At 42.8% G+C, this 13,345-nt stretch overlaps 1 protein-coding gene across 2 annotated transcripts in view; it reads right to left on the bottom strand.

Moving 5' to 3' along the window:
• Window positions 1-8,848: 8,848 nt before the first annotated feature.
• Window positions 8,849-13,345, bottom strand: part of LOC137341572 (uncharacterized) — an 84,882-nt gene continuing 80,385 nt past the window's right edge. For both annotated transcript variants that reach the window (XM_068004786.1, XM_068004795.1), the window contains 2 exons: window positions 10,748-10,900; window positions 8,849-10,246 (listed from right to left, as the gene is read on the bottom strand). In XM_068004786.1, the coding sequence (XP_067860887.1) occupies window positions 10,179-10,246; window positions 10,748-10,900 (221 nt within the window). In that variant the 3' untranslated portion in view covers window positions 8,849-10,178. The remainder of the gene's footprint in view (window positions 10,247-10,747; window positions 10,901-13,345) is intronic.

Here is a 13,345-nt window from a genome sequence, read left to right as displayed (position 1 = left end):
GCAATGAATCAAGCGCTTTTGCTTCACCAAGGAGGCTATCACTGAGCTATGTCACTTGCTGCAGCCACAACTCGAGGCTCGATTGAGGGCATGGACAGCACTGCCTGTGGCTGTTAAACTCACCGTGGCCCTCAACTTCTACGCCATGGCGTCATTCTAGGCTGCAGCACATGACATCACCCAGTTTTCTACTCATCATTGTATCAGGGAGATCACCGAGGCTCTCTACACCAGGAGGAACAGCTACGTTACTTTCCCCACGGACAGAGCAAAGCAGGATGAGAGCACTAGGCTTTGCCTGTATTTATGGCTTCCCCAGGGTACAAAGTGCCGTAGACTGCACCCACATTGCCTTGCAAGCTCCCCATCACCAGACTGGCATCCTTCTGATTAAAAAGGGATTCCACTCCTTCAACGTCCAGCTGGTTTGCGACCACAGGCAGCGCATCATGCAGATCGGTGCCCAGTTTCTTGGCAGCAGTCATGATTAATTTATTCTGTGTCAGTACTCTGTGCTGCCTTCATTCTAAGCAGGCTGTCTTGTCACAAGTTGCAGCAACAGTTGACAACATCCAGCTTTACCTCTCCACCACTTCCCTTGACCATCTCCATGCTGTCCAGCATTAAGTTATGGATGAGCTAGAATTTCTTACAATTGAATATTGCAAGACAGAAGCTATAGTTTTTGGTCCTCACCAAAAACTCTGCACCCTCGCCTTAACTGGGAAATTCATCTCAGACCCCTAATAGCATTCAAAAATTAGGTCTAGGAGTTGACAGTGACCAAGGGGTACATCACTCAACATCTTTTTGTATGCAGCGAATCAGTCACCTCCAGAAACTTATCCAGCTCCGTTTTGAACGTTTGCAGCGAATCTGCTGCATGAGCCTGCAACCTATTCCAAAGGTCAATAATCCTCTGGTAAAAGAAAAACCTCCTGACATCTAACCTAGTTCTACGTTTACACAACTTGTACACGTCCCTTCGATCTCCCTAACTGATCTAATTCAAATAATCGTCTGTTCACATATAGGGGTAAAGTTTCCACCTTGGGCGCAACCGGGAAATTGCTTTGCTTGGGTTAGGAACATAGGAACAGGAGTAGGCCATTCAGCCCCTCGTGCCTACTCCGCCATTTGATAAGATCATGGTTGATCTGTGATCTAACTCCATATACCTGCCTTTGGCCCATATCCCTTAATACCTTTGATTGCCAAAAAGCTATCTATCTCAGATTTAAATTTAGCAATTGAGCTAGTATCAATTGCCGTTTGCAGAAGAGAGTTCCAAACTTCTACCACCCTTTGTGTGTAGAAATGTTTTCTAATCTCGCTCCTGAAAGGTCTGGCTCTAATTTTTAGACTGTGCCCCCTGCTCCTAGAATCCCCAATGAGCGGAAATAGTTTCTCTCTAGTTTCCCTATCCGTTCCCCTTAATATCTTATAAACTTCGATCAGATCACCCCTTAACCTTCGAAACTCCAGAGAATACAACCCCGATTTGTGTAATCTCTCCTCGTAACTTAACCCTTGAAGTCCGGGTATCATTCTAGTAAACCAACGCTGCACTCCCTCCAAGGCCAGTATGTCCTTCCGAAGGTGCGGTGCCCAGAACTGCTCACAGTACTCCGGGTGCGGTCTAACCAGGGTTTTGTATAGCTGCAGCATAACTTCTGCCCACTTGTACTCTAGTCCTCGAGATATAAAGGCCAGCATTCCATTCGCCTTATTGATTATTTTCTGCACCTGTTCATGACACTTCAATGATCTATGTACCTGAATCCCCAAGTCCCTTTGGACATCCACTGTTTTTAACTTTTTACCATTTAGAAAGTACCCTGTTCTATCCTTTTTTGATCCAAAGTGGATGACCTCACATTTGTCTACACTGAATTCCATTTGCCACAGTTTTGCCCATTCACCTAATCTATCAATATCGCTTTGTAATTTTATGTTTTCATCTACACTGCTTACAATGCCACCAATCTTTGTGTCATCGGCAAACTTAGATATGAGACTTTCTATGCCTTCATCTAAGTCATTAATAAATATTGTGAATAATTGAGGCCCCAAGACAGATCCCTGCGGGACTCCACAAGTCACATCCTGCCAATGTCAGTACCTACCCATTATCCCTACTCTCTGTCGCCTTTCGCTCAGCCAACTTCCTAACCAAGTCCATACTTTTCCCTCGATTCCATGGCCTTCTATCTTAGCTAACAGTCTCTGATGTGGGACCTTATCAAATGCCTTCTGGAAGTCCATATAAATAACATCCATTGACATTCCCCTGTCCACTACTTTAGTCACCTCTTCAAAAAATTCATCAGGTTTGTCAGGCACGACCTACCTTTCACAAATCCATGCTGGCTCTCTCTGATTAACTGAAAATTCTCGAGGTGTTCAGTCACCCTATCCTTAATTATAGATTCCAGCATTTTCCCCACAACAGATGTTAGGCTAACTGGTCTATAATTCCCTGGTTTCCCTCTCCTTTCTTAAAAAGCGGAGTGACGTGCAATTTTCCAATCTAGAGGGACAGTTCCTGAATCTACAGAACTTTGGAAGATTATAGTTAGGGCATCCGCAATGTGCTCACCTACTTCCTTTAAAACCCTGGGATGGAAACCATCTGGTCCTGGGGATTTGTCACTCTTTAGTGCTATTATTTTCTTCATTACTGTTACTTATCGAGTCCCTGTCCCTGATTCAATATTAGTTTTCTTAGGATTTCCAGCATGCTATACTCTTTTTCTACTGTAAATACTGATGCAAAGTAATCGTTCAACATGTTTGCCATTTCCCCATTGTCAATGACAATATCCCCACTTTCAGTTTTTAAGGGGCCAACACTGCTCCTGACCACCCTCTTTTTCCTAATATAACTATAAAAGTTCTTCAGATTGGTTTTGATATCCCTTGCAAGTTTCTTTTCATACTCTCTTTTTATAGCTCTTACTATCTGTTTTGTGACCCTTTGTTGATTTTTGTATCTTTCCCATTCACCAGGATCTGTGCCATTTTTTGCCTTTTTGTATGCCCTTTCCTTATGTCTTATACTGTCCCTTACCTCTTTAGTTGTCCATGGCTGTTTTTTTTGGCAAGTGGAGTTCTTGCTCTTAAGGGGTATAAACCGATTCTGTATCACATTAAATGTTTCTTTAAACATTTCCCACTGATTATCAATCGTTTTACCCATTAACAGATTTGCCCAGTTTACTGTGGACAGTCTCTGTCTCATCCCACTGAAGTCGGCCTTACCCAAATCTAGAATCTTAGCAGCTGACTCACTTTTTTCCCTTTCAAACACTACATTGAACTCGATCTTGTTATGATCACTATTAAATAGATGTTCACATACAGTTAAGCAGTTAACTAAATCTGGTTCATTACTCATTACTAAATCTAGTATGGCTTACCCCCTTGTTGCCTCTAGGACATACTGCTGTAGAAAACTATCCCGAACATACTCAAGAAATTCACTACCTTTCTGACAGTTGCTAGTCTGCTTTTCCCAATCTATGTGAAGGTTAAAGTCCCCCATTAAGACCACAATGCCTTTCTTACACGTTTGTCTAATCTCTGCATTTATACAATCTAGCACTTCAGAGCTGCTGCCAGGGGTCCTATACACAATTCCCACCATAGTTCTAGATCCTTTCCTATTTCTCAATTCAACCCATAAGGTCTCTGTTGGCTGCTTACCTCTCGTTATATCCTCCTTTATCATTGAAGTGATTTCATCTCTAATCATTAAGGCTACTCCTCCCCCTCTTCCATTTTCCCTGTCTCTCCTGTAGACCTTATAACCCGGTATATTTAGTTCCCAATCCTGACCATCCTGCAGCTATGTCTCAGTAATAGCTATCATGTCATACCCTCCAATTTGAATTTGAACCTGTAGTTCATTTAATTTATTCCTTATACTCCATGCATTTGTATATAGAACTCTTAGTTGGGCCACACACCCTAGCCTGACCTTCAGCTTTGATGCTGGGTTAATCGCCTTACGCCTTCTAGTTTTCACTTTATCTGTAATGTCTAAAGTACACTTTCTTTCTGCTGCTCTACGCTTTTCCCTTTCACTTGTTCTTGAACAACTGTTTGTACTATTTATATTGTAAATTTCCCCTGGTCTTCCCCTCTCTTGCTGCTCTCAACTTTACTCCCTTCTGTCTCCCTGCTCAGGTTCCCATCCCCCTGCCACTCTAGATTAAACCTTCCCCAACAGCACTCGCAAATACCCCCGCGAGGACATTGGTCCCGGTCCTGCTCAGGTGTAACCCGTCCCGCTTGTACAGGTCCCACCTTCCCCAGAACCGGTCCCAATGTCCCAGGAATCTAAATCCCTCCCTCCTACACCATCCCTGCAGCCACGCATTCATCCCATCTATTTTCCTGTTCCTATACTCACTAGAACGTGGCGTGGCACTGGTAGTAATCCTGAGATCACTACCTTTGAAGTCCTGCTTTTTAATTTATCTCCTAACTCCTTAAATTCACCTTGCAGGACCTCATCCCTTTTTTGTTTAAACCTGTCGTTGGTACCGATATGGACCACGACTACTGGCTGTTCACCCTCCCCCTCCAGAATGTCCTGCAGCCGTTCCGTGACATCCTTGACCCTAGCACCAGGGAGGCAACATACGTTCCTGGAGTGACATTTGCAGCCACAGAAACGCCTATCTGTTCCCCTTACAATTGAATCCCCTATCACTATAGCCCTGCCACTCTTCCTCCCCTCCTGTGCAGCAGAGCCACCCGTGGTGCCACGAACTTGGCTCCTGCTGCTTTCCCCTGATAAGCCATCTTCCCCCAACAGTATCCAAAGGGGCATATCTGTTTGAGAGGGAGATAGCCCCAGGGGACTCCTGCTCTACCTGCCTAGTCCTTTTACTTTGCCTGGCGGTCACCCATTTCCTTTCTGTCTGTGTAATCTTTACCTGCAGTCTGACCACCTCACTGAACGTGCTATCCACGATAGTCTCAGCATCACGGATGCTCCACAGTGAATCCACCTCCAGCTCCGAAATGCGATTAGCCAGTAGCTGCAGCTGGACACACTTCCTGCACACATGGTTGCCAGGGACACTGGTAGTGTCCATGACTTCCCACATAGTGCAGGAGCAAATCACGGGTGCGAGCTGTGCTGCCATGACTTGCCATAGATTTACACTGCGTTCACCTCTCAGACTCTCCTCCTGCTCTTGGTCTCTCCTTTTTTACTGTGCTCATCTCTCTGACTCCCCTGCCTCAACTGTGACGTCGCACAGTAGTTTTCTCTTGTTGCAGGTCTGCTGCTGCTTTTATTCCCCACTCTCAGTCTTCTGCTGCTCAGCAGAAAAAGTTAGGAAAAGCAAGGCAAAGCAGCAACTCCTTCCCCCACTTCACCGAACTCCCGCACTCACCAAACTCAGTTGCTTCATTCTGTCCTGCCGCACTTACAGTTCAAGTTTCCGATAAAAATCATTTCCATAATCACAAACATAAAATCTTCCATGAACCAGCGCAATCGGGCAGCGTAATAGAAAATAATCGTTTTTTTTTTCCATTAAAAAGTATTCATTGATGTATTTAAGAGTGGTAACCTGGTGCAGTTTTATTAATACAGCTGAAAATGGGTTTATCACAAAAAATAAGCATTTTTAAATAAGTGTCCAATCTTCCACCTGTGAGTAACCTGATTTAAAATCACTAAAAATGACTTTAAAAAAGTATACTGAACCATTTACTACTTTAATTGGTGTACACGAGTCGGTTTCTTAATAAATTAAATATTTTGATACGAAAAACTTTAAAAACATGCCTACTAGTGCCTGTGTGCCTAAGGAAATTAGCGCAATTTGAAGAGCCTTCCAGAACCAGTGCAATCGGCAGAAACTCACAATGTCGACCTGGGGTCGTGGTCAGTTTTGTGGGCAGGGCCTGATTTGGCTGAACTGAGCTTGAACAGCGTAAAAGATTGCAGAAACTCAAGCATGACTGGTTTTGGGCGTAACTGATGTTTAAATTTCCTCAATCTTTTGTTCTGGTTCGGCTGATTCCACCCGGATTGCACTGATATTACTGGTGTAAAGAAGCGGAAGCTCTACCCCATATAGTCTAATCACTTCATCACTTCAAATACTTCAATCAAGTCTCCCCAAAATCTATGCTTTTCTACAGTAGAGACCCAGCTCCCTGAACCTATTTTGATAACTAAGGGCTTTTAGACTAGGTATTAATCTAGTGGTCCTTTTCTAGGGCTTCTATCTCCCAGTATGGTGCTCTTTGTTATGTATTGAATCGTCCTAGCTATACATCCAATACCCAAAGTTCTGACTATAGGTCTTTGACCTGACGTTAACAATTTCTTTCTCCACAGAAGTTGCCTCACTAGCTGAGCTTTTAGTTTTTAATCCCAATACCCTGTTTGCTTTCACTATAGCCTCTCAGCATTGGTCATGGAACTTTAGAGACTCATGCACTATTAACACCAGGTCTCATTCATAGAAGCAGGCCATTTGGCCCATCGAGCCTGTGCCAGCTCTTTGTAAGAGCAATCCAGTTAGTCCCATTCCCCAGCTCTTTTCCCGTAGCCCTGCAAATTTTTTCCCTTCAAGTATTTATTTTTCCTTCAAGTTAGGCATTGCGAGTCAGGAAGATGGTTGCTGCCATCAGATCTAATCTTAAATAAGTTGTGCATGGATGCACAGGCTTTCAGTAAAAAGGAGATTCCCAAGTGCTATAAAGTAGTCTGAAGGCAGAAAAGCCTTCTGTAGGGTTGTTCAAAGTAATGGTCTCGTCATTTTTTGAGGATTCGTCTATTTACCTGGGAGAGGTTGTGGTTTAAGATGCAATATGGTTTTAATATGAAGTTAAATCCAGCACGCTTTCTGTTTAACAAAGGAAAATACTGAAGCCATTTGAACTGATTGTAAAATTAAAGCACCTTGATGATTCGCACACCAGTGTTAAGCAGTCCATCTTCAAAAAGGTTGGATAAGCGCATGTGCGAGATTACGATATCTGCAAGGGGACTTAAATGATACACTCCTGGGTCACATTAACGAATCAATAGACATTGGAAAGCAAAGGTAAACTCCTAATCTTAAGGGACGCAGGATCCACTTATAGCAGAGACCAGTGATGCTGAACCGGAGAGAAAGTCCAGAGCAGACCTAAAATTGAGAACAATTGGTGGCAGCTACCTGGGACACTGATCTACACTGGTGATACGAAGATGATTTAAAATGGTTCCAACTTGTCTTGCTTTGTCAGTCAAACAGCAGGAGGGGGTGGCTCTTAAAAGGTGAACCTGTTTATTGTAACCACCCTGATGCAGCATGCATGTTTTTTTATTTTAAAAAATTCAGCAGTTCCTCTATCTGTATCTCCAAAATACCTTTCCCATCAAAAGGTAGTTGTAATAGCTGCTGGAGTAACACCCATGTGATTAATTCCAAACTTAGACCTTCAGAGTAATGCACTGAAAACCAGGGCTCTGGCTTTCAAGGTCAGGGTGTGAGTCCTTGAATCCAGCTCGAATGCCAGCCTGCCTTTGGTCCTGGATAAAGGGATGGTGACTGACTACAGAAAGTGCCCCAATCTATTTTAATTAGTGCTTAGAGTTATGTGGCCCCTTTTCTCTCCCCAATGAGCCTGGTGGTCCACTATCCTAACCTGACTAGACCTTGTTAAGAACATCAGCACCTACCAAGTCTCTTGTCAGAAAGCTTGCGATTTGTCTCTTACATGGTGAATTTTGCAAAACTGGAGAGGAAGCAAAGCACAAGTCAAGTTTGCAATCTGCTAATTCATGTTCAGTCTATTCTAGGGTTAGTGTTGATGATTTGTATTTTGTCCCAAACCTTTGCGCTATTGGATCATGGGAATGTGATCTTGATAAATTCCATGAAAAATGTGTTTGTGATGTGGCTTATGCAAGATTCAGGTGAAAGGTTCCACTCTGGCGTCAGAGACCCTTGGAGCTAGTACCTTAAGGCTTTGGTTAACCCTCCAGATAAACACCTCTCTGGACTTGGAGCATTGGTCTAACGATTTGCTTTTGGGCAATTTGTCACTATGTTCCTCCCCCCTCAGGGGCATGATTATTTTCAATTGTCAGTACAATGGGAATGCTCTAAGGCTTCCCTTGGACTGCTACTGGCTGTGGAAACCTACTTGTTCTGCCTAGTTCTTACTGATTCAATCACATTGCTAAAGGCCTTGTTCAGGGAGTCAAATTAATCTTGCAGTGTGCTCTGCAATTCTTTGGCTGAGAAGGGTGCCAGATTCATTTTGCTTCCTAAAATCCTTCTGCCTAGAAGGAGTTGTAGGAACAAAAAGGGGCAATGTGATTTTCTTCTTTAATTTGAGGAAATGCCTTTTTATCTTCACATGATTTAAACTTTATATTTAATGGGCTATTTACCCTAATAAGAAACTCCAGGCATAAATCATGCCTTTAAAAGATCAATTACCATATACAGACCTAGAGGGTTTGTAATTTTAAAAAATCTTAAGGGCGCTTCTGCTGCTTTTAAGACTTCCTGCTCCCCTGAGCTGCTGTAGCAGATGTCCCACTGCAAGGCCACCAAATTTTCCAATGAATCAGTAGCTTAAATTTCCCATCTTGCATATTTCATGAGCTGCAACCCAGAAAATAGGTCAGGATAACAGTGGGATCAGGGTGGCGGGTGGAAACCCTGGCATGCCCTTCCTCTGGTGGTGAAATGGTGAAACCGCCCAAGGAAAATTTGGTCCAATTTGTTTCAGTCCCCGTCCCCCCCAGACGTAACTCACATCATTCACTGACTGATAGAACCACACACATTTACTGTAAAAATGGCTCAATAGGAATCCAGACTTCACATGAAAACAGTTGTACAATATTTATTTTACCCAAAACACACAAGAAAAAAATTACATTTCTCATCAGAACAAATAAAATATATACTTGTACTGAAAGTCACAATATGTCTGTAAGGTGCAATCAAAAGATTACATGTGGATAGAAGGGCATCCAAATGAAAGTGAAGTAATTCTTGGCAAATGATGAGTTTAAAAAAAGGCATAAAACAATTTCTTTAAGTAAATGCCATTAAAAATTAAATTGAGCTTTGAAAGCTTTCAAACACTAATATACAATTGTGTTTTACTTTCAGGATGGTGGCAAGTGATTGACTGTACTTCCACTGGCTCAGTACAATTAGGCTAATAACAGCTAATGGAGGGAAATACTTGTATGTGGAAATGTTAACTCTTCACCACAAACAACTTTGCACCAATAAGCTCCTAGAGTCCTTAAGACATCAACTCTATGAACAAACACTGTGGCTACAATGTATGAAACCACTTTTTCCACCATTTGCCATTTATCAATTTCACATAAAACTGTGGAGTAACAAAGGTCTTAGTCAAAATAAGTGAATTGTTCTTTTAATATCAATCTTCACTGCAGTTCATTAATGACTTATACAAATCATCAAGCAAGCAGGATTTCCAATATTCACAAGAAATCCTCAATTTAACAAATTAAAACTCCCAATAGCAAAGCATCAGCTCTCAACAGATGGCTTGCACCTCTGTTAAAGAGACATATCAATGCCAGAGTGAAAATTTTAACCAGTATTAAGAGAATACAAGTATCTTCTGAAACCTAGAGGTCAGTCAGTATTCAAAAGGTTTGATTTACTTACCTGGACCGTCAACTCTCTGCTGCGAATCAAAATGGTTTGAGTTTGTGTTAAATAACTGATGGGATCCCTCATTAGATGTGCACAATGTTGTTGGACAGCCTTCAAGACCACTACATTCAGATCAATGCCAGTACTGTATCAGCTATCAAAATGTTTGATCTTTGCATTTCTAACGATTTCAGCAAACAAAAACAAAACAGAACACTTCAGCTAACTTTGAAATTCAGAAGGTTGAAGCTTTGTGGCAACCAGAATTAAAAGATCTACATCAAAGCTGTAAATCAACAGTATTCACAAAAAAGTTAACCTTGTTCTACAGACATACTTAACGGACATTTCAACATTTTGGAATGCACAAAACAAGCCTTTTCCCTAATCTAAGCTTATAAACAAGGTTTAAAAAGGAATTTTTTATTGAATCATATATCTGCTGCCCAAGATGTCCAGGCATTTTCTTGTAGATGACCAGCTGGAAAGGGCGCTGAATTGTAGTATATCCTAATTTGGTCTTTTACTAAGCACACCGGCCTCCATCAGCACAGTAACCAAGGTTGAAATCCTTATACCTGGAAAAAGGGCAGCAAGGTATTTGATTAACACAGCTCACTGACAATCATTAGCTACAGAATAACAAATGTATTTAAATGAAAGAATCATCCCAACATTACATTAAAGCATCCTTGGGGGAAGACGTTCCTTGTGATTCTTCCCTGACAAACAGCACCGATGGCCTATGGGCATGTGAAGGATTGAAGGGATGAAGAATTTAAAATTGAATTTCTATACCCAATGCTCTGGATCTTTAAGGTAATGTCATTCATAACTAATCCAGAGAGTTCTCCTGGTGTCCTGACCGATATTCATCCATCAACCGACACCATCAAAACAGATTAACTGGTCGTTCATCTCACTACTGTTTGTGCAACCTTGCTGTGTCCTACATAACAACAGTGACCGCACTTGAAAAAGCAAGTATTTCATTGGCTGTGGAGCACTTTGGGATGCACTATAAAATGAAAGTTCTTTCCTCTCTTCTTTCTTAATCCACTGTTTAAAAAGTGGTTTACCTTCAAATGCAGGGTTGTTTGCAGCCAGCCTAGTAAGAGTACTAGTAATTGTATTCACATCCATACCACGGATAGAACTCAGTAGTGCTGGGGTCAGGAGGTTGCTGTGTATCGACGACATTGATGCACCAATATTTTGTGCCACTGGTTGAGCTGTAGGATAATGTGAGGAACTCCTGGTTAGAGTACCATAGGATGGATAAGATGAATATTCAACAGATTGCCTCATACTTTGATCCCTGTCAGAATAACCTACAATTTTTAGAATATAGAAGAATATGAAAATAATCCAGTAATGGCCAAACTATAAGCATTCAACATCTATGTAAAATGCCACATATTAAAAATGCATTCACTAAAAAGCAATGTCAACAAATTACACGAGAACTTACTGCGGTGTACGTTTTCAGGACGAATATCAATTTGTTCGCCTTTTACTATATTTTAGTCTATGCAATACCTCAATAACTTGTTTATACAATGGCATATGGACATCACCTATGAGTTGCTACGTTTTGGGTGAAACGGTTGGCAAATCTGTTATCCTGTAGCTCTTTAAAAATGAAACAGAGTTTTAATAAAAACTACCACTATCATACAGTTCTCAACAGTTATATAATTCCAACATCAACCTATAGTGCTGCTGTATAAATTCCAAGATCTGACCAACTGAGTCCTTTCACTGAAAATCCAGTTTGAGGGATCTTTGGCAGAGAGAAAATCTGTGACAGACCCACTTTTTTTCTATTCTCTTGTTTCTTGGGATGTGGGCAACACTGGCACGGCTGCATTTATTTCCCATCCCTAGTTGCCGTGAGAAGGCAGTAGTGGGCTCTGTTGTGGTGATGATGCTTCCAAAATGGTGGAAGATAAGGAATTCCAGGATATTGACCCAGCAACTCTAAAGGAACAAGGTCAGGATGGTGTGTACTTTAGAGGGAAACTTGGAGGTAATATGTTCCCACAACATTTCTGCTCTGGTACTTCTCTGTGGTAGAAGTTATAGGGGAAAGAGATGCTATTGAAGTAATCTTGATCAGCTGTGCAATGCATCTCATCGATCACTGGCAAAGATATGATAACCTGCTTTGTAGTCCTGGTGACAACATAGCTGGTCCAGTTAAGCTTCTGGTGAATGGTAATCCCAATGATGTTAATGCTTGAGGACTGGTTGATAAAGTTGGGAGGGGAGAGGAGACGCTGAAAGTCGGGGGGGGGGGGGGGGGGAAGGAGAGGAGACGCTGAAAGTCAGGGGCAAGGGGGGGGGGAAGACGCTGAAAGTCGGGGGGGGGGGGGTGGGGAAGACACTGAAAGTCAGGGGGAGGTGGTTGGGCATTTTCTTGTTTGAGATGGTTATTATCTGGAACTAATGTGACATAAATGTTGCCAGTCACTTGTCAGCCCAGCCTGGATTTCCTCTGTAGGCGGTCATGGGCTGTTTCTTTATTGGCAAAATTGTGAATGCAACTGAATACTATGGAATCATCAGCAAACAGCCTGTCGTTGATCTTATAACAGAGGGGAGGTCATTGATAATGTAGCTGAAGATTATTGGGCCAAGGACACTTTCCTGAGGAATTCCGGCAGTAATGTCCTGGGGCTGTGATGACTGGCCTCTAACAACAATGACAATGTTCTTTTATGTCAGGTCTGACTCGAGGCAATGGAGAGTTTTCCCCCATGACCTCAGTTTTGCTAGAACTCTTTGGTAGCATACTCGATCAAATACCACTCAATGTCTTGGGCAGCTACTCTCGTTTCTCCTCTGTCATTTAGCTCTTGCATCCATGTCTGGATCAAGGCTGTGATGAGATCTGGAGCCAAAGGGTCTTGGCAGAACCTGAACTGAATATCGGTGAGCAGGTTACTTTTCTTTATATTCGTTCATGGGATGTGGGCGTCGCTGGCAAGGCCAGCATTTATTGCCCATTCCTAATTGCCCTTGAGAAGGTGGTGGTGAGCCTCCTTCTTGAACCGCTGCAGTCCGTGTGGTGAAGGTTCTCCCACACCTCTGTTAGGTAGGGAGTTCCAGGATTTTGACCCAGCGACGATGAAGGAACGGCGATGGTGTGTGACTTGGAGGGGAACATGTAGGTGGTGTTGTTCCCATGTGCCTGCTGCCCTTGTCCTTCTGTGGTAGAGGTCGTGGGTTTGGGAGGCGCTGTCGAAGAAGTCGTGGCGAGTTGCTGCAGTGCATCCTGTAGATGGTACACACTGCAGCCATGGTGCGCCGGTGAAGGGAGTGAATGTTTAGGATGGTGGATGGGGTACCAATCAAGCAGGCTGCTTTGTCCTGGACGGTGTCGAGCTTCGAGTGTTGTTGGAGCTGCACTCATCCAGGCAAGTGGAGAGTATTCCATCACAATCCTGACTTGTACCTTGTAGATGGTGGAAAGGCTTTGGGGAGTCAGGAGGTGAGTCACTTGCCACAGAATACCCAGCCTCTGACCTGCTCTTGTAGCCACAGTATTTATGTGGCTGGTCCAGTTAAGTTTCTGGTCAATGGTGACCCCTAGGATGTTGATGGTGGGGGATTCGGTGATGGGCTGGTTTCAGCTTCAGGACTCACTGACAAAGCCATGTACTAATCTACTGAAT

Source organism: Heptranchias perlo, chromosome 2, assembly GCF_035084215.1.
Source record: "Heptranchias perlo isolate sHepPer1 chromosome 2, sHepPer1.hap1, whole genome shotgun sequence".
In the NCBI taxonomy this organism is placed as follows: domain Eukaryota; kingdom Metazoa; phylum Chordata; class Chondrichthyes; order Hexanchiformes; family Hexanchidae; genus Heptranchias; species Heptranchias perlo.
Note: the sequence above shows the minus strand (reverse complement) of the source record. Positions and strands in the feature narration are given on the sequence as shown.